Genomic DNA, 20,700 nt, shown 5'->3' with positions numbered 1-20,700 from the left:
AGGGGAAAACAAAAATCTATTTTATTTCTGCTTTAGTAGCAACTGGAAATTTGAGTGTGGCACCTAAATTCTCCTGCCTAAGGGAGTAAGGGCTTTATTGCTTGTAGTGTAACCAGTCTGGCTTATGTTCTTGAGCAAGATGTTTAAGGAAGGAAGTTCAGTAATGGAGCACCAGAAAACGCACTCTTTTATAATACTTTCCATTTACAAAACAAGTTTTAATGGGAAAAGTGTAATTTTTTTAAAGTCAGAACTGAAGCCTTACATGGCAGGTGGATTACTGTCATCACCATTTTATTGGCTTACAGGAAGTATCTTATATCTGAAAATAAAATGTCTTATTTAAAAGGAAGGAGCAGAGTGTGGATTACAATTTAGAAATTTCCAGGAGCTGACCAGGAGCTATTTCACATCAGTAAAGGCAAAAATCAAATAGTTCTACCTGTCAGTTTCAACAAGAGAGCATTTAAAGCAAATATTCTCTTAGAAATGTAAAGGCAATTCACGTACCAGCAGAGTTCTGATAATACTTTGGTGAATGCTCATTTTACTCCTGCAGATGGAAATTGTCCCTGCAGTTGAGTTTTCATTTGGCCCTGGGATTTCTTGCATGGCTGTGAGTGGGCTGATATTTGTGTTGATGAGTCAGCTCCTATTACAGTTCCTTAATAACTCACTGAAGCATGACATAGATTACCATAAATTTGAGCAAAACCCCTGTTGTTTGCACACCATACAAAGGAGCATTTTAAACACGTTGATCAAAGTTCATTGATCAACAATGAATTTATTTGTTGAAAGTTTTATTTTAACACCCTAAAAAAGTCTTTCTGCATTTAACATTTATGAGTCAGGTGTCTAAAGCCAAAAGCAAAATTGCAATTACATGTGCAGTCCTTTCCAGTGGTGGCTTTCTAAAGTTTCCAACAAGACAGTAGGCAGGAATCTAGAGGATGAAAGAAACAGTGACAGAGGAGAGGAAAGTTTGTTCATCTGTGCTCCACTTGTCCAGGAGATTTTCATACACCTGTGTTTGATCCTGCAGTCTTTTCCTTTACATACTTCCTCTGAGATTGTGCAGCAGAGTCATGGCTAGTGCCTTGCTTGAGCTGTTTGCAGATTACCTGGGAGAACTGTAGTGCACTGCAGGACAGCTTGATTTTGGTGTGGGTGATGTGTTTATTAAAACTGGATGTAAATTTGTATTGTGTGATCCTCCATGATACCAACCTACCTCAAAGCCAGCACATTTACCCCTGGGGACTCTCCTTTATCTCTGAGTCATGTCATGGGGAACAGCAAATGAGGACAGGCCCAAAGCTCCAGCACTTCCTAAGCCATTTGCAGGCACTGTGGACATCATGATCAACTTAACAGCAGTCTGGAGTCTCAAAATAGTAGGTGGGATAAAATCAAGAGAATATAAAAAGTAGCCTGAAGCCATGTTTGTTCCCTTCCAGTCCCAGATGTGCCAGCTCTGCCCTTTGCACTGTACAAGCTCCTTTCCCTTGCATCATTACTGAAATCATGGGCTAATTTGTGTTTGGTAGCACAGCCCCCACATTTGGGCAGTGAGGTTGGGTGCAGTTTTGCCCAGTTTTGAGAGAGGAGCCTCGTGGGCAGAGGTGGGTCAGGCCCCTGTGCTGGGGAGCCTTGCTGGGCAGCAGGTGGAGCGTGTGTCCCACTCTGTGTTTGACGTGACTCACCTGTGACGTGACAGCAGGACACTCCCTGCACTGTCTGCCTGGAAGCCTGAACCCTCCCCACTGCCTCCTCTGCCAGCTCTCAGGCTAATATTTACTCCTGGGCTTATTTTATAGGTGATTACAAAGGCTGTGCTGCTAAACTGTAGAGCAGTTTGATGTGAGCCTACCATATGTTAGGTGCAATTTGTCAGGGGGTCGGATGACAGCGTGATTTCATGAGCAGGCAGGAAAACTGTCAGATAGAACCAATTTCTTTCACATTATAATTTATTTTTTTAATGTGGGAGGACATTTTACCCAAAGCTGAAGAATATTCTTGATGTGCCAATTTCTAATAAATGGAATTCCAGTTTCTCACTAAGCATCTCTTTTGAATTGCATTTTTGTCTCTTCAAACTTTAAATGAAGCTTAAATATAATATTGTTTAGTGGGATGTATTCAAATGCCCTATCAGCTTAATCAGTCAGTTCTTTGAAAAGCTGTTAGTAGTATCCATCCTCCTTGCTAAACCTGCAGCAATGTGATCAGGCCATGGGACATGAACAATGACCCTGCTTTGTTTTCATTGTCAAGATCCCTAATTAAAATATTTATTTAAAAATAACATCCAAGAACTTTTGCTTCAGGAAAGTCGGTGGGTTTTAGTCAGTAACAGCTGAAATAAATATGAACCAGTCTCAGTGTTGTCTGATAATGATTTTGAGCATTGTCCTTGTTCATCCCCTGCAGTTGCTGTGGGAATTCCCAGTGCTCACATGGGGAGTCCTGAATGAAGCATTGGGTGTCTTGGGACAAGAATTGAATCAAAGAGATACTGATATAATATAATGTAGTGACAGTCTTGGGAGTTAGATTGTGGGATGTCATGAGGAACTTGCACAGGATGCTGAGAGTTACCACACTGGATCTGTCTAGTCTGTGCTCTACCTTATATCCTTTAGAGTAGTTTGTTTTGTGTGAAAATAAAACTGAAATGTGTTAGTATCAATTAGGGAAATTACAAAAATGTCTTTCTGGAAAATTATGAACACTCGCTGCCTTGACATCTGTTTTATATCGTCACCAAATGCCCTGTAATGGACTTTGTTTGGAGACTCATTCCTGGTGTTTTGGGATTGCTTCTATCAGTTGTGACATAGGTGTGGAGGTAGTTGTGGGTCATTTATGGTTGGAAGGTGTGTCCTGGCAATTAACTATAATGTACTTAGGGCCTGGTGCCAGTCCCTGAGTGAGTGCAGTGTGTTTGCAGAGTTACTCCTCAGGCTCCAGTAGTGCTTGTGATTTGGTTCCCAGATCCTCAGTCTGATCCTGGAGAGCCCTACATTGCCCAGCTCCTGGCACTCCCTTGGCTGATGGGGATTGTTGGCTAATCCCTGCAGGCTCCCTGTGGAGCAAGGGTGGTGCTTGAAAAGGTGATTCATGTGCCTGACCCAGGCTGCTGTGCCAGACTCTTCCTTGGAGGAGCACCCCTGCCCCAGCCAGGCTCAGAGGGAGCCTCAGGAGGCCAGCTAGGGAGTGTGGGATGTAAAACATGGCTCCCAGTGACACCCTTCATATTCCTATTTTCTGGGTATCCCGTTGTGAGAGATGCAGTTTGCAAGAGGTTTTTTTTAAGAAGCAGCTTTGCTGCAGTGTATTCTACAAGCAAGAATTAAAAGACTAATAACAACTACTTCTAGAGTTGTGTCTTCTACTGGTTGTTATTACTTTAATACAGAAAGTTTGGGATATTCAGGTGGCAGAGTGAAAAGTAAAGAGCCTTTAATACCTCTGCTGGACTAGATAGGCTTATGGACATTCCACAGAGTGAACTGACTTGCTCAGTGAGCTCCTCATGCCTGTGTAACTACTCAGTTCAATAATTTAGAATTAAGGGTGTCATATTTGAAGCCCTCTTCTGTTGAATGGGCAATATTCTTAATCCAGTTACTGCAATCCAGGATGCAGTCCTGTGTAAGATGGGTGTGGGTTCATTCCTTGTCCATACAGATTATAACTTTGTGTTTGGCTGTACTCAAATATGCTTTTGAGACTAAAACATAATTGAGATCAACTTGACAAAGGTTTCATTATTTTATATGACAAACAATGTCTGTTTGAATCATTCTTAGTGCTATTCACATTCATTTGATATTTATTTTTATATAATATGTCAGATACCAAATGCTGTAAAGTCTAGTGCCAGTAAAGGCTCAGCGAAATATCAAGCCTGAAGATTTTCATTGCAAAAAAATGTGCTTTGGAAATATACTTTGGATTTTTTTTTTGCCAAAATTCATTCCACAGAATGTTTTATTTTTCTTCTACCTTGAAGTGCTACTTTTTAAAAATGCAATTGTTTGTGGTTTTCATCTGGGCTGTTTGAAGAAACTGAATATATCATATTTTGTTACTTATTTGTGTCCATCAAACTTTTCCCCTCAGAAGAAAATGAAGCTGGTTTCATTTTGCTAAGTACTTGATTTCCATTAAGTCACTGATTTTCTGTAATGATTTTACTATCTTTTAATTTCTTCTGTAGTGACATGCAAGTCAGTATTTTCATTTTTTTGTCCCAACTAGATGTTCTAATAATTGATCTGCAATTATGAGTCATATTTTTTCCTTGTAGCAGTAATTAATGTAATACATTGAGCTTTCAAAATGAAAACAAAGAGAAGCAAAATCACAACCTCTCAAAATAAAAACAAAGAGAAGCAAAATCACAACCTCCTCTATATTTATGTGAAAAACAATTAACAGCACTAGTTAAGTGCAAAAATAGATGTCTGAAGAAAATGAGAATATGATTACAGGCTTCAGTGTTTACACAGTAAGCAGTAAAGGTGTGGTGGTGTAACACCCCTCAGTCAACAAGGAGACACAAAAGATGTAAATCTGTGCTGGGATCCTGCTCTGAGGGCTCTCCCTGATGCCTTTCCTGGTGCCTCTGGTAGAAATCCCTCAGGGTTCCTATTTATAGTGTGGCTGGTTTGGAAGGGTGTCCTTGTAGTCACACACGTCGTGTTCCAGCGACCTTCCAGGGCACTGATGGAGTAACTTGGAATAGATTTTGTCCCAGGACACAGTGGATGCCTTACTGTGCATATTTACAAGCAGGCAGATCTCTTGTTTGATATATTTGCATATTTATATTCTTGCTGTTGATGCCATGGAACTAGTCCTAGAATGGGCTGATAAATGCTCTTGCCTCAGGAACTTGAATCCCTGAAGCTGGTTATCCATCATGCTGTCATTGGCTACGAACACAGTGTTATCCTTGATTGCTTTAGTTCTTCCCAAAGGGAACAGAAATTCTCTTCTTTTCATCATATTTTTCCACTGGTGGTAGTGGGCCAACATCATTGCAAAGCTCCTTTTGTTCTTGGCATACTTTAAAATGTCTTTTTGCCCTGACATATTTTTCCTCTGTTCATTGCAGATTTTATTTTCTTGATACCTTTAACTCTTCTGTGCAGTAAACCACAGCAAACAAGAATACACTGTACAATGGTGATGTGTGGGTTTTGTTTTGTTTTTTTTTTTTGTTTTCAAAACCCTGTATTTTGTTTCTGGAATGCTGTTTAGCAGCACTTGGATCACAGTGATAAATTGTCTCTCGTTTTCTTATGTTAACCATGCAATACATCCCAAGTTGCTGCTCTGTCACCAGGTGTTTTCCAGGCTAAGCAGTAACTCCATGAAAAACTATTAGATAAATGAATAGGTGTATTTTTATCTTTAATTACTGTATAATCAATTAGTGCCTTTTGCGGAATTTTTCAGTGCCTTTTAGGGAATTTAGTGAGTGAGAAATCTGTACCTAACCCTGCAGAAATTAAGCCAGCAAAACACAGCCCTGGTTCTTTCCCAACACCTTGTCCCCCTCCTTGTGTTTCTCAGGAACATGGTCTGCTGCAGCTTCAAGAGGGAGCATCTTCATACAGCTTTAGGTCGGTGCTGTGTACCATGCTGTTGCTTTGCTATCATACTTTCATGACCTTTGTGTTAGGTAAGATTGTTTATAATAACTCTTGGATTTGATTAGTTCTTGTGGGACACAAAGGGGAAAAAAATTATTCCATCACCTGTTTGTTGGTGAATAGTTTGTTTGTAACCAGATTAAATGTGGGTCATTTGTGGGCCATTTTACACTAATCATAAGTGAAGAGTGTGTTTTCATTTTCAAGATGGAGGTTTTTTTAACAGGTGAGAAGGGAGATACTGGGGATGGCCAAGAAAGTTGTGAGAACTGAAATCTGTTTTAGCCAGGTGCATTGTTGGGGAGGTTAAAATAATGGCTGTAAGTGATAATTGCTTTGTTGACATTGGGTTTTCTTTGGGAGGTGACAGCTTCCCTCTAATGTGTACTTCTGTGTTATCTCCTGCTAAATCATTCCACAAAATGTTTGTCTGTGCCTGAATTTTCAAGTCAGGAAACACAATGTTTTCAGGGCTTCCTGCTGCTGCCTTAGTGTAGCACCAACCTGTATTTATGCTTTACTTAATGGAGAGAGGAACCAACATGTTGGCCAATTGAGGATGGAAAATCAGTACCTTGCATTCCTGTTCTCTTTTTTTGCTTTGTTTTCTAACTATTTTTATCACTTGCATTTTTACACATTCTAGGGACAGGAAAAGGAAATGTTGAGGAGGCAGAAAAACTACTTAAGCCTTACTTGGCACGCTATCCAAAGGTAAAATGAATCATAATTTATTTGCTGTGGTCATTTAATGTTTTCATGCCAAAAATCAAAGATTTAGACTGTATGGCCAGATTGAAAACTGTTATAGAATACTTGTGTTTTTATTATTATTTATTACAGGGAGCCATATTCCTGTTTTTTGCAGGGAGGATAGAAACACTAAAGGGTAATATTGATGCGGTAAGTAATCATTTTGCTCTTCAGAAAGTAAATTTCAAAAGCTTTAAAAAAATTCCTCCAGGAATGTTATTTCCTTTTTGGCTAATGCTTCCTGTGGCTTTGGGCTATATGTAATTCATAGTTTATTGAATTACAAACAGGAATTTTGTACACTCTTCCGACTTGTTTCTCCGCCTGATTTTGCTACCCCTCTCAATTTCTGGTGATAATGTAGTCCACCAGGATTAATGACACAGTTTTGTCCTTGTCTTTCCCATCCTGCAGCAGATTGTATCTTTAATGAGACCCAGTGGTAATCCTTTGCCTTCAGTGTGAACAGAGTCATAAAGGACTAGAAAAAATTATTAAGATGAAAAATGCATGCCCAAAACACTCTGAGACAGAGTATCAGCTGGTGTGCAGGGCAGTAGCTCCCTTGAAATCCATGGAAGTGCAGCAATAAATGTCAGCTGAGCATCTGTCATCTGCCTTCAGTTTCCTAATTTCCCAAGACATAAACATTCATTTTGAATATGCTTAGAAACATAATTTTAAGGAATGGGGAGCACTGTGGCAGGGTAAACTTGCTAGCACCAGGATGACTGTGGAGCCAAGAATCTCTTGGGTGAAGCAATGTGATTTTGGGAAACTGGGCTGGCAATAGTTTGGAAGCTGCAGGAGCCATGCAGGCAGATCGTGGAGCCCCAGTGTGTGTTACAGCTCCTCTGTCTGTGCATTTACACCTGGCTAAGGCAGTGTTTGGCAATCTCTGTGTGCAGGCAGTCCATAGGTACGAGGAATGCTGTGAAGCTCAGCAGTACTGGAAGCAGTTTCATCACATGTGCTACTGGGAGCTGATGTGGTGCTTCACCTACAAGCGCCAGTGGAAAATGGCTTTTTTCTATGCAGACCTGCTGAGCAAGGAAAACACTTGGTCAAAGGTAAGTTCAGCAGAACAGGAGGGCAGGAGGCCTCTATCTACAAACTTTCAAGTAAATTGAGTAGATTTTTTGTAGCTTTGAAGGTGGAGAGTGTAAAGTAAAACCTGGCCTGCTGTGACTGCTGCAGAATGATGTGAATTCCAAACATCCAAATCTGAACTGATGGTGGGCAAGCACAAATCTTTTGGGCCCAATTGGTAGATGAAGAGCAACTTGTTAAAGATGCTGTGTATTGACTGGTTGTGTCATCAGATGTTGCAATTAGTGGTGCAAGTTGCCATTTCTTTCATTATGCTGTGGGTAAAAGCTCTTCTGCTGGTGAGTGAGGTGAGCCACGGTGGTGCCTCCAGGGTAACAAATGCAATTAGAAGTGGTGCCTTTATCCCTGTGCATCTGGAAGGGAGGAGCTCTTCAATCCAGAACCCTGGCAGCTCTCTTCCCTGTCTCTTCCCTTTTTGCCTTTTGAAAAATATTTGCCCTATTCCAGTTAGTGGGAATTTTCCTGAGCTGGCTTGACTTCACAGATATGCTGGGCAGGGGCTTAGCCACATCATTCACCCGTTCCCTTGGGATCCATGAGCTTTGCCCCTTCAGGTTCATTAGATGGTCTTGAACCCAAACTTCTCCTGCCCTGGGCAGTTCATCTCACATTCTCTGCCTTTGCTTTCTGTGACTTGGGCAAGGAGGCTGGGACACTTGATGGTGAAGCCTGAGGAAAAAAAGTCAGAGTTCCTCAGTCTTCTCCAGATCCTGGGTAAGCTTCTGTCCTGCTTTCTTCCAGAGAGGGCCCACATTTTCTCTAGTCTTCCTTTTATCACCAGCACACCTATAGAGTCTTTCCTTGATGCTCTTTCCATCCCTGGCCAGATATTGGGCTTAAGTTTTCCTAACCTGATCCCTGGCCATTCAGACAATTTCTCTGTATTCCTACCAGGCTACCTGTCCTTCCCTTCACCCTCTGTACATTTCCTTTTTGCCTCTTGAGTTTGTCCAGGAGATCCTTTTTCACCCACGTGGGCCTCCAGGAGTTTTTGCCTGACTTCCTCTTTTTTTGGGATGCATTGCTCCTGGGCTTGGAGGAAGGGATCCTTGAGTATTAACCAGATTTCATGGGCCCCTCTTCCCTCCAGGGCTTTATCTCATGGTACTTTACCACACAGATCCCTGAAGAGGCCAAAGTCTGCTCTCCTGAACTCCAGGCAGTGACTGTTTCCTAGAACTTACTATTTGGGATATGTTACCAAGTTGTGATGGGACACAGAGACTGTAAATTGTTAGGTTTTTTCTCTGAGCATGACCTTATCTTAGATTTTCTAGCATGTGTTCCTAAGAGTATTAAAAACTTTACTCAAGCATAAGATTTGTTCTTGGAATTTGGACACAAACTATAAACTGATACATACTAAGCATGTATCTAAAAACATGATCTAAAAACAATATTCTCTACTCACTTTCTAAAATACTTATCTCTTACTTAAAGTTTTGTAAGACTGTGAGCAAAAGCAGCAACTTCTTCCCTTTATGTTGCTGTTTTGTGCTTTATATGAATAAAGGTGATGCTGTAAATTCATTTTTCTATATAGATATTCTTCATTGCATTTGCAGGCTACTTACATTTACATGAAAGCTGCTTATCTCAGTATGTTTGGACCAGATGACTGCAATCCTTTTGGAGACAGCGAAGTTGAATTATTTAGGTAAAATTTGCAAACTCACAGTTACAACAATTTACTATCTTTTCATGTCACAGTGCTGGGGGAACAGAGGCAAAATTATCATGCAAATAGCATTGGATTGGTGAGCAAATGCAGAGTTAAACATCCCTTAGACTAAAGTGGACCCTGAGTTTAGACAGCAGATTTTTCCTGGCCATACAGTGCTGCTGCTGTTCCATGTAATGCATTCTTTTTCAGTTGCTTCCTTTAATAAAAATGGAATGTAAGTTGTGAAAACCTTCAATGGATTTTGCTGCAAGATGTGTTCTTCCTTAGTGGGAACATCAGCACAACTTGATTCTTGGGTTCTGAGTCTCAGAGAAGTAAGAAATAATTAAATGTGCAGGTGAATCTATGCATTATAAACACAGTAAGATAACCTCAAAAATTTGGTTACTTTAGGGTTTACAATTTTTATATTAAATCTATTTTTTTAAATGTGATTACATTACTCTTTTCAAGTTTTCTCTGTCTTTTGTAATCATTATCAACAGATTTCACTGAATTTGGAATCCATTATGAAGTGAATAGTTTTAGTCTTTGGGAGAATGGGGAGACAAAAGCTAGTTTGCCTCTTTCTTAGACTGTGAAGAGAGATGAGCCCTTTATAAGTCAGGTGCATCATCTAATTTAATCTTTCAGTGGGGAAGAGTCCCTCTCCTCCTGCTTGATTAAAGAGGAAGCCTAGAGATAAACGTGCCCTGCATAAAGACAGCTTTTGTGAGTATGTATTGCTCAGCTTCCCCGAGGTAGCAATAGCCCAGTGTGTAACAGCTTTTTAAAATTCTCCTTGGTTTGATCTTTTTTTATTGGTTTTTTTTTGTTTGTCTTGAAGTTTGAGTGTCTTCATCTCAGAGGTTCACAGGGGAAAATTCCTTATGTTTTCCTTTAAACTTTCAGGATTGTTCCCAGCCTGAAACTGAAAATTGCAGGGAAATCTCTGCCCACAGAAAAGTTTGCAATTCGGAAAGCACGACGGTATCTTTCTTCAAACCCCATTCCTTTGCCTGTCCCACCTTTGGTAAGTAAGAAATATCCACACACACTCCCTCTCCAACATTTCTGTAATTTAGAGAAATAAACCAGAGATAATTGGAATAGTATCTTTCCATGTTTCTAAGGTAAACCCTCTGCAGGAGACTGGAATGTTCCTAAAGCAAAGCCAGATGAATGCAAGGAATGCTGTAAAACTGGGGCATGCACCAGCCACAGGGAACTCAGCCAGCTGTTTGTGACACGTAAATGTGTTGCATGTGTAACTCATTATTCCAGCTATAGAGCAGCGTGCTCCCAACAGCTTTCTTTTGGTCCCCTTTGGAGGAACTTTGCCCTGGGTCTCTTCTGTCGTGTCACTTGCTAACAGAGCACTGTAAGGTACAAGGAGGGGTGGTGTCAAGGAAACAATGGAAGGTTTGGGCACTGCATGTAAGGAGCTGTTTAATGTGCTCCTCAGTGTTTGCAGTTTGGTGCTCTGCAGAGCAGCTCATGGGTGCTGGGATGAAACAACTGACTCCTTTGGCCACCCCAGAAAACCACTGCAATTAATTTTTCTTTTCCCCTGTAATGCTGGCCTGTTCCCTGTGGCCAGTTGCATGAGGCACCCATTGCACTTAGAAAAATCTGTCTGCAAAGAACATGTGAAAAAGAACATAAAAAGATTTTTGAGTCCAGGGATTCGCCAAGTGCAGTGGTGTTAACACTTGCAGCGCTTTCAGCTGTTGTGTTTTTAAGAACGAGATGGATAATTAGTAAATATTCTATAAGAAAATGCCAGAACAGGGAGAACCTCTTGGAAACCCCTCCCCAGCCCACCAGGAGTATGTGACACTGAAATAGTTGTTACAGCAGAGCATGGGCATTCACCAGGGGCTGTGTTCCACTAGTAAGACTGACGTGAGAGAAATAATTAGGTTACTTTGATGTGCCTTTCAGGTTTCAGAGAGGAAGGAGTGCACGCTGGGGCTTGGCTGGGCTGTGCTGCTGGGATTTTGGCAGAGCAGGTTTCTGTAGCAGGAGCTCCCCCCCATCCTTGGCTGCCGTGCAGTTGCGTTTCCGAGGCAGCAGATGCCGCAGCTGAACAGACAAAGGCACTTCACGGATGGGGAACTGGGGACAGAACCTCAGCTCCAGGAGTTTTCATTATCAGGAGGCTTGCTGGAAAGAGTGAGTCCTCAAGCAAGTCTTAGCTCAGAGATTTAGCTTGAATAAATGTGGTTTGAATACTCCTGTTTGAAAACCACGTTAATGAATCTGCACTAGGTCCAGGAAGCTCAGCACAGGTTTTCCAATCAACAGAGACCAGATGGTGAAAGCAACAGTGACTGGGGTTAACATGCTGTTTCAGCTATTCTAGCCTGACAGCTTTTTGTGCCACAGTTCCACAATTCACTTGTTCTATATAGAAATTTCATCCAAATGCTTTAAATTATCACCCACAGAGAAGGTCATGTAAATAAATAGAATAAATATATCACACACTGATCTCTTCTCTCTGGTGATCAGTGACAGCGCCTGAGGGAATGACATGAAGCTGTGTCAGGCAAGGTTTAGGTTGGATATTAGGTAAAGGTTCAGCCACCCCAGAGGGTGATTGGGCACTGAACAGGCTCCCCAGAGAATGGTCACAGCACCAGCCTGACAGAGCTCAAGAAGATTTTAGACAACACTCTCAGGCACAGCATGGGGTTCTTGGGGTACTCTTGGGCTGGACTCAACAATCCTGGTGCGTCCCTTCCAGCTCAGGATGTTCTGTGATTTTGTGATTAAATAATGTCATGAAGGCCAGTTGTAAGTCTGTACAATATTTTAATCTTTCACTTTGTGATTGGAAGTAGCAATGGGCACATTTGGTGATATACTCTAAGAACCCCAATAGCAAATAGGAATTCAGCCAATAGTTTTTAATAAAACTTACTCTAAGGACAGTTCAATAATAAAGAAGTTGCTTTCTTTGGGAACATCAAACAAACCTGAGGAATGTAAGAAGTTTACAGTTCAGATTTAAAATTCTGTGTGTTTGTTTGAAACTTGGCTTAAAGGTTAGAGTGTTTGGTTTTCTTTTTGGTTTGTTTTGCTGCCCTGAGATTTCATAATTTTTCTGTGGAAGCAGTGCATTGCAGTTATTTATGGATATTACTGCCTTTGCTAGGATAGAACTGAAAAACAAGAGGAAGCCTTAATGAAGGGACAATTAGCCATGTGCTGTGAATGTTTTAAGTCTGTTTTGTTGGTACTTACCTTCTTCCATAAGTGAGAATGTGTTTGCATTCTGTTCAAGCAATTTCCTTTGCATTGTTTTCAGTAAGTGGCTCTTGAGGCGTCTTCCAGGGCTAATTTGTTCTGATGAACAGTGTAACAAATTTTCAGTTGCAATAAAAATACATTTTGACAAACTTTATTTAAGGAACTTTATTTAAGGACTTTATTTAAGGAACCTGTAACTTTTTCATCATGCAGAGATAAACTGAAGTGTTTGACAACTACATTTATCCAGTGCTGTAATTAATGGTGCTGTCATTTCTCCCTGACCCTAGGAAATGATGTATATCTGGAATGGCTATGCTGTAATTGGAAAATGTCCCAACTTAACAGAAGGCATGTTAGAGACTTTAAATGAAGCAGAAGAAGCATTGGCAAGAAGTTCAGGTAACCAATGGTAGGGTTTAAGCAGTTATTTTACACTGCAATAGCTAGAGATATTATCTGTGAATAGAGACACACTCATTAGTAAAGTTAATTGGGTCACAGGAGAAACATAGGTAATGAAACCATGAACTATTTATGCAGATAGGAATATTTTTTAAGGTAGCAACTATTTACAATAATAGTAAGTGATTTTTCCATCCACAGATGTGTGTTAGGAGTGGTTTATGACATGTGATAAAGGTCTGTTTATTTTGTTAGATCATATCAGGATATTCATTGACTTCATTACTTGGATCCTGAAGCTCCATTACCCTCAGATTTTGTTATCCTCTGTTTTGAAGGATAAATAGGAGAGGAGTTGGGTTTTTGTTTTAGAAGTGCTGTCAGTTTGTGATGTGACCTTTGGGCTGAATGTTCTGGTGTCACCAATGTGCTGCAGAAATCCAGGACACCAGGGATGGCCTTTCTGTCAATGAGCACAATATGGGATTGAACTGAAACAGCCTCTGCTACCACATTTTCTGTCAGTATCTTAGTTACTAATCCATGAGAAAATTGAATTGGTGTTTATTTCTTGTCAGTGTTTCCCAGTTCCTGTGGGAGTGCAAGCAGTCTGCACAGCATTTGTCAGTTTTTCCTTGACCAATATTTGATCTTACTACTATTACATACAGCCTTCCTGCAAAAGGATCAAGGCCCTGTTGACAAAGGAATATAGGCTAAAACACTGCATTGCAGTCTTTTCCAGGGCCTTGGACTTCTGTGCAGTGAGTTACACAAGATTTGAAAGGGTTGCCTGAAACACTGGCTAAAACTATCTATTTTTAATTAATTGAAAAAGAGAATGGGGAAAATATTTTTAGTGAAGGTGACATCTTAGAAAAAGGCCTTTGACCTATTCACCTTCTTTGTCACCCATTTTGTTTCATCATTTAAAATAAGTGAAGTATTTCCCTGTTCCTTTTTTTTTTCTTAGTTGGCAAATTGTGGCTAAGGCTTCATTTTGCAGGGATTTGTAGCAGATTCATGTTTGTAGAACACTATGAGGACATGTAATTGAAAAGTGGGATATATTTTAAACATGCCACCGTTTTTAAGTGTTGCCTGTTCAAAATATTGACTTGCTGTTTTCAGGCATATTTAACAAATTGGAAATGAGCAACCAAGCTGAAGATTTTGCCTATAAACTTGTAAGAGTAAGCTGCTTATATGGATTGGCTATGAAAAACCCTGCAGTTTTCTTTGATATGCATTATGCAGAAATTTTCTGATGGAGAAAGAGTGTTGATAGTAAAGATTTTGAACTAGGTGAAGCTGGAAATACTCTGGGCTCTCAGAAGTATAAACTCCAAAGAAGGTATGGTAAGATGTGAGGTACAGGTAGCAAAGTTTCACATATTTTTATTTAGCCAAATGAAGGTGGAGAATTGACAGAATTCTTGCCCATGAGTAGGCCATGTGACTACAAGTCAGGGAGCAAAAGAGCTGTACAGTGCAATAAAGGCAAAGGGTTGAGAGATTGTAAATTGGACCTTAGGATTTACAAAATGGACACCTTAAATTAGTTCTTAGCTGTCAGAACAGTAAGACTGTGGAATAGCTGTTCAGTGGGAGCAGGGAGGGAAAGAACAGCCTAACAATTTTTGGGCAAAGTTTGTTCAGTTTATGAAAAGGTTGATGTGTGTTTGTCTCTGCCTTAAATTAAATTCACCAACTAGTTCTTTCCTGTATTTCCAGACATGGAATGTGCTCACACTTACCTTTGAAAAGTTTCTCTACTGGCAGGAAAGTCTTCTCTGCTGTAGAGTTTTCTAAAATGTGCCATTTCCTTCCTCCTGCAGCTACAGAACTACTGGCAGATGACCGGTGTGTGATAAAGCTGTTAAAGGGATTATGCTTCAAGCATTTGGGCAAGATCTCAGAAGCAGAAGACCACTTTAATTACATCTATTTAAAGTAAGTTTTCATACCTGGCATGTAGGAGAGCTCTTGAGTTTCAAGTAAGAGGAGATGTAACCATGATATGAATAGAAGGAAGAGGGTTGCAGTATCTTTAGTGTTTGCTCCAAGGTATTTCAGTTTTAATTTCTACTGTTATTAGCCATGTGTTGAAGAATTTCAGATCTTCAATTTTAATTTTATTTTTAAATTATTTTAATTGAGGTGTTTTCTCCTTTTTGAGGGACTATAGGTGCACAACATTTTTCAGTTACCACTTAGCTTTTATTGCCCCCTTCCTCTTCCCAGTAATGAAGAAGCTGTACCCAAAAATAAAAATGAACTCTGCAGAGACTGGTGGGAGCATGATTACACTGGGACCTTCTGCACATCATGTGGTGAATGGCACCTCTTTTTGTCAGCTCACATGGGTAGAGCTCATGATATTGTCATCTTTTCTAACATTTCCCTGATAATAAAGGCATTATTTTCTGATCCTGAGATTATACATACTGTGTAGGATGCTTATGCAAAATACACATTTAATAACCCAGAAGGGAGCTTCGGAGAGAGAACATGACAAGTGTTGTAATAGAGATTGATTGCTCCTTCTGATCTTAGCTAATCTCCTATTTATTTGTGTTTGGATCTGTTAAATGAGGGAAACAATATATCATTTCAAGGTCTCTAGGCTATTTCTTTTCCAATGCAGTGAGAAGAAGATAAAATATGACCATTACCTAATTCCAAATGCCTTGCTGGAGCTGGCAATACTGTATCTGGACCAGGATAGAAGAGAAGAAGCAATAAAACTTCTGGAAAAAGCAAAGTAAGTGAAAAGCCTGTGTTGGTGTCTGGTGGATCAGTTTGGTGTTTCACTGGTTAGCAGGAAGCAGAAAAATTTCATTAATATCATGGAAACTCATTTCATTTTTCCAATGGGAGCATGCATGCCTTAGTTTTTGTTTGGACCTTTCCAGTGTTGCATTTGTTCAGTCTTGGACTTGAAAAAAGTGCCAAAAAATTAAGTATCTTAATCGGAATGTCAAAGGCTCCATAAGAAATAATCCATGTGTAATAAAATGTAATAATCTTTGTAGTATATTTGCTTGTTCATATAAAAGATGTATTAAATTTAATCAAAGCTCTGTGCTGTGGCTAAAATAGCATTACTTGAATTGATGGCCAGCAGTGCCTGTTTCTTTCCTTGATGAAATACATTTAAGACAATGCTTCAGGTTACACTTGGTATCTTTGTATTCTTTCATCTGCATCAAGGCAACTAAAACACCTGCTTTTACTGTTTTGTGTGATTGATTTTTCTAGCAAAGTAGGTTTATGGGAAGTTGGACTTGATCATGTGTGTTCTTTATTATAAAATTAACAAAATACGGGTTTTGCCTCTGTTTGAACCTTTATTTCTCTGCTGAGCCAAAATTTTGGCAGTGATGAGGAGGGAGGAAATCCAACCCAAACAATTCTCCCCCTCTTCAAGCATCTAGCAGCAGCAGGGCAGTTCCCCTCTGCCTGGGTCCTGAATGAGGCCAGATGTGCAGAGTCAGTGCCACAGGAGTGAGCAGCTACAAAACTGATGCCTGCCCTTGGCTCAGAGAGGTCAGAGGGAGTTTTTATGTTGCTTTTTGTCCAACTCAGGCAGCTCTGCAAGTCAGAGTAGCAAATCAAGTCTACCAAAGATTATGCCAAAAGCCTGTCAGCACAAAAATTAAAATATTACAATCTTTAGTCTCCTGTGCTTCTGAGCCTGGTTCTCTGTAGACTCATGGAAGATATTAAGAGCAGCAAAAATTGCATTAGCAAAGCGCAGTGGAAAGTGTTTCAATTGGCTTCATGTTTTTCAAAACACACCTCTCCTGTCCTCGTTTCCTTTGTTCAAATCTCTCTTAACAAGAGATCCAGAAATTAATGATTTGGAGCGGCTGATTCCAGCTGGAGCTTCTGTCATTGCTGCTTGGCCATTGCATCTTTCCCTGGTAGCTCTGAGTGTCTCAGGTCCTCTCAGGAGAAGGTGTTTGGCTTAACAGACAGCAGCTCTAAAAAATGTTCTGTGCCCAGTGTATGAAAGCTGCTACTCACACTTGCTGTGCTCAAAGAACTCTTGAAAACTGTAATGACTTGGGAAAAAAATAAACCAAACAAGAAACCAAACAAAAAAACCCAAACAAGCAATGAAAAGAAAAACCAAAATAACCCCAAACCTACCCTCATTACAAACCCCCCCCCTTGTTTCAGTCAGTCATAAATAAAGGTGCAGCTCTTACATTTCCACCTGTGGCACTAAAATCTCAGGGTTTATGAGCTTTCAGCTACCAACACTGAATGTCTCAGGAGCCACGAGAGGGAGAGCAGAGCCTTGCTGGGGCTGCAGAATTCACTTTGCAGTTGGCAGGAGTGCTTGGCTGGTGCCTGACATTTGATTTGCCTGACCTAAATCCATGTCCTGCTGCTGGCTTGGATCCTCAGCTTTGGAGAAAGAGTGGGATGAGATGATAAACAGTTTTGGCTTGGTCATGCATGGAAATATTTCTATTTGTATGACTGTAAACTACAAAAAAGAATATCAGTGTACTCATGAGAAATACAGGCTCAGAATGACAAAATCCATTTCATTTAAAGGGAAAACTCCAAGGGGTTTCAGATCAGCACACAGCAGAACCTGGCCACCTCCTTTTCTCAGTCAGCCTCTTGGGTGTTGCATACATAAAATTATAAGCTGGTGTAGGATGGGCATGGAATTCCTTGTTTTCACCAAGAGACTGGCACTGCCACAGACAGATACCACTCTGCCATGCTTGGTTTGAATTGTGAATTTAGAACTGAAATGCTATTAAGACACACAGAGTTTAATACTTAATGTTATGTTTCTGTAAAGATGACAAATATCTTCTACAAGAAAATTAGCATGGTCTAATCCTCTTTTGTATCTGGATTCTGTATCCATCCTGTAGGAGCTGACATGTTAATTCCTACTAAGTAGGATCTGCAATTTCTTTGTGGTCCTGGGGCAAATTCTCTTTTTTTTAATAGAAGCTTTTCCATGAAAGTACAGGTTCTTTGAATGTTCCAGTAACTCTAGAGCAGGACAGAACTACAGGAAACTATAGGCAGATGACAGTGTGGAGCCAGGCCCTGGATGTGTGTGGTGGAAATCCTGCCAGTCTTTCCCTGGGGTGGTGAATTGCTCCTCAAAAGCTGATATGGAATCTGCTGTGTGCCCACTTTCTCTTTCCAGCAAATTGTCTGCCTTCATTTCCTACACACAGAATTCACATTGTTGGCAACCATAGGATGGAGATGGGGTGTTTCCCTCCTCTGGATCAGGACATCTTCCCTTCTCTCACTCTCTTCTTTGTCTTTTTTTTTTTTTTCTCCCTTCCTCTTTACTTTCTTGAAATTAGTCTGACTTATTAAAATGATTTTTTTAAATGCTGAAAATATTTGTATTCAAATCTGTCAGTTACACTTTGAGAGGGAGAAAAAAAGTTCTAATTTGTGAATGTAAACTAAGTGAATGTTACAGATAATTAATGTGGACTCAATATTTTGATTGAGTGGACCAGATTCAATTTCTTGCTAAGCTATATTTTTCTGGTAATTGCCAGACAGTGGAACTACAAATAAAGAACAAAGAGCTGCATTGTTTGGCCAGGAACACATGCCTTGTATTTTAGAGTAGGCAACAAAGGAGCTTGTGAAGAAAGAATTTTCTGCTGTCTACTGTTGTTTTGCTTAAAATAGTAATACAAAGATAACTTAGAAATGTTTTAAAAATATATAATAATTGGAGTGGATCTTCTTTTGTTTCAGACAAAACTACAAGAATTACTCCATGGAAACAAGGACACATTTCAGAATTCAAGCTGCCCTGCACCAAGCCAAATCCGCCCCAGAAAATGGAATGCACTGTGGAGCCTCGGCGGTGTCGTAACTTTTTCTTCTTTGATGTTCTGTTTGTTGCAAACTTTGGTGCAGAAAATTACTGACACTTTAGAATTATTTTTCCTTTTCTTTCAAGTCAGTGAAAAACCAAATAACTTAAAATTTCAAAGGTGATGCATAAAACATTAATCTGGTGTAACAACATGGTAAAAAATCTCTCAAACCAACCATAACCCTGAAAAATATTGTTTTTCCAACAGTGGCTTTTTGACACTTGCACACACCTCCATCTGTGTAATTCATTTTCAATTGTGTGCCTTTTTCTTGCATTTGCAACATTCTGTTGTAGCTTGCTTAGTGAAAGGGGAACATTTAAAAAAAAAAAAAACAAACAGCAAAACTTTAAGATTTCCAGATTTAATCTGTTAGTTCTAAATGTTTGTTTGCATCCATACTGCTGGCAGCTGAGAAGGAAGCATTGCTTTTTCCCCAGTACCTGCTTAGTTGGAATGGTGGGAGAAAATCTCACAGCAGGGAGGAGCTCTGGATCCTGGGCATGTCTAGTTGTGCACAGGAAGCTTGTCTTTAGCAGAAGAGACACTGTTCTCTTCACATTTTTGCTTCTGTAAGAACCCTGCTGGTGAAAAGAATGATCTCCCTTATGCAAGTACCTTGACTTTTGCTTGAGTTTGATTTTCCTGTCAAGTCTGCTGCTTGTAGCAGCTGAATTAGTTTACTGAGGATTGCAAAGGGAAAGGTGGTGATGGCATAAAACTGCATCACTTCCTCTTTGACAATGGGAGGTTTTTAGGAAATGTCTTTTGTCAGAATGAACATGATGTGAGGCTCATGTCAAATTGAAAGCACAAGTCCTTGAAGGTCATTTAGGAGATGGCAACCCTGCAGTGGCTGGAGCAGTCCAGGAGTTGCTGTGCCAGTGCAGCCCTTCCTGCAGGGGCTGCTCTCAGCATTCCCAAGCTGAGATGTCCCTGTTGCACAAGGCTGAGTTCCCTGTGGGAGGAAGCTGGGGCTGGAGCAGGCTCCCTCAGCACACAGGACATCTTTCTGCTCTTTATTCATCTTTTGGGAGGTTTTCTGTGTTAGGGGTTTGAGAATAGAGCAGTGAGCTGGGTCTGCTTTCCCATGCTGCCATGGAATTCCTGCTTTGCTGGTGAAGTTGGTGGTACCACAGCTTTGCCTCGTGTTTGCTTGCTCCAGGCTAGCTCCATGTCTGTATGCCTCTGGGTTGTGGGGCACACTTCTACCTCCCTTTTGAAAGAGCTTCTTCCCCATGACCCATTCTGATGGGTGGAGATGGGAGGTCTTCTGACAGCCCTTTCTCTCCAATGGAGATGTTTGTCAGGAAGATTCATATCTATGTACCTCACAGTGCATATCCTTTCTAAAGTGATTGTTCCCAGCAGAAGAGAAAATTGACAGTTTATAGCTCTGCTTTTGCCTCCTCAAAGGAAATAAAATTGTTTTATAACTGTAGATTAATATGCAAGGAGACAGAACCACCAGTTCCTCAACGTGGAGAACTTGCATTATCTTAAAAATAGATGCCCTTTATAAAAGTCTTTGCAAGTTAAAAATCATAGATGAAGAATGCATTTTTTAAAGTGACTTTCTCAGATAAATTCAGTTCTGATAAATTTCTCGATTCAGATAAAATTCAGTATAAACAATTATGCTATTTACATGCTGCACATCAAAACTTCAGTGTAAAAATTCAGTCATTCTTTGTATAGAATAAAAAAAGTTTCTTGTTCTACTTCATGCATATAACGCCTCTTCTTCCAGTTGTCCTTTTCAAATATTTTGGCAGCCTTAGCATCTTCTGAGCAAGTAATCCCATGTGAAAATTAGCATAAATTGTACTTTGCAGAAAGTGAACAATCCTTCTGAGTGTAGACTCATTTCTCTTCTTTGAAATTCACCCACAGCTTGGTTTTGCCTGATCTTAGATCACAAAAGGATATACTGTGTGATATTCAGCCAGCTTCCCTGATG

The 20,700-nt window shown here is 40.2% G+C and overlaps 1 protein-coding gene across 5 annotated transcripts in view; it reads left to right on the top strand.

Annotated features, from left to right (window-relative positions):
- The window catches only part of TTC39A (tetratricopeptide repeat domain 39A), a 43,912-nt gene extending 23,451 nt beyond the window's left edge, over window positions 1-20,461 (top strand). For 3 of the 5 annotated variants that reach the window (XM_063166094.1, XM_063166095.1, XM_063166093.1), the window contains exons 9-18: window positions 5,590-5,698; window positions 6,316-6,383; window positions 6,513-6,572; window positions 7,331-7,492; window positions 9,098-9,189; window positions 10,108-10,228; window positions 12,741-12,852; window positions 14,694-14,808; window positions 15,503-15,619; window positions 18,616-20,461. In XM_063166094.1, the coding sequence (XP_063022164.1) occupies window positions 5,590-5,698; window positions 6,316-6,383; window positions 6,513-6,572; window positions 7,331-7,492; window positions 9,098-9,189; window positions 10,108-10,228; window positions 12,741-12,852; window positions 14,694-14,808; window positions 15,503-15,619; window positions 18,616-18,736 (1,077 nt within the window). In that variant the 3' untranslated portion in view covers window positions 18,737-20,461. Of the gene's footprint in view, window positions 1-5,589; window positions 5,699-6,315; window positions 6,384-6,512; window positions 6,573-7,330; window positions 7,493-9,097; window positions 9,190-9,849; window positions 9,932-10,107; window positions 10,229-12,740; window positions 12,853-14,693; window positions 14,809-15,502; window positions 15,620-18,615 lie in introns of those variants that run through there. The other 2 variants (XM_063166096.1, XM_063166097.1) reach the window with 2 other exon arrangements.
- The last annotated feature ends 239 nt before the right edge of the window (window positions 20,462-20,700 follow it).

This window comes from Melospiza melodia, chromosome 11 (genome assembly GCF_035770615.1).
Source record: "Melospiza melodia melodia isolate bMelMel2 chromosome 11, bMelMel2.pri, whole genome shotgun sequence".
NCBI classification, from domain to species: domain Eukaryota; kingdom Metazoa; phylum Chordata; class Aves; order Passeriformes; family Passerellidae; genus Melospiza; species Melospiza melodia.
This window is presented reverse-complemented; position numbering and strand designations above follow the sequence as displayed.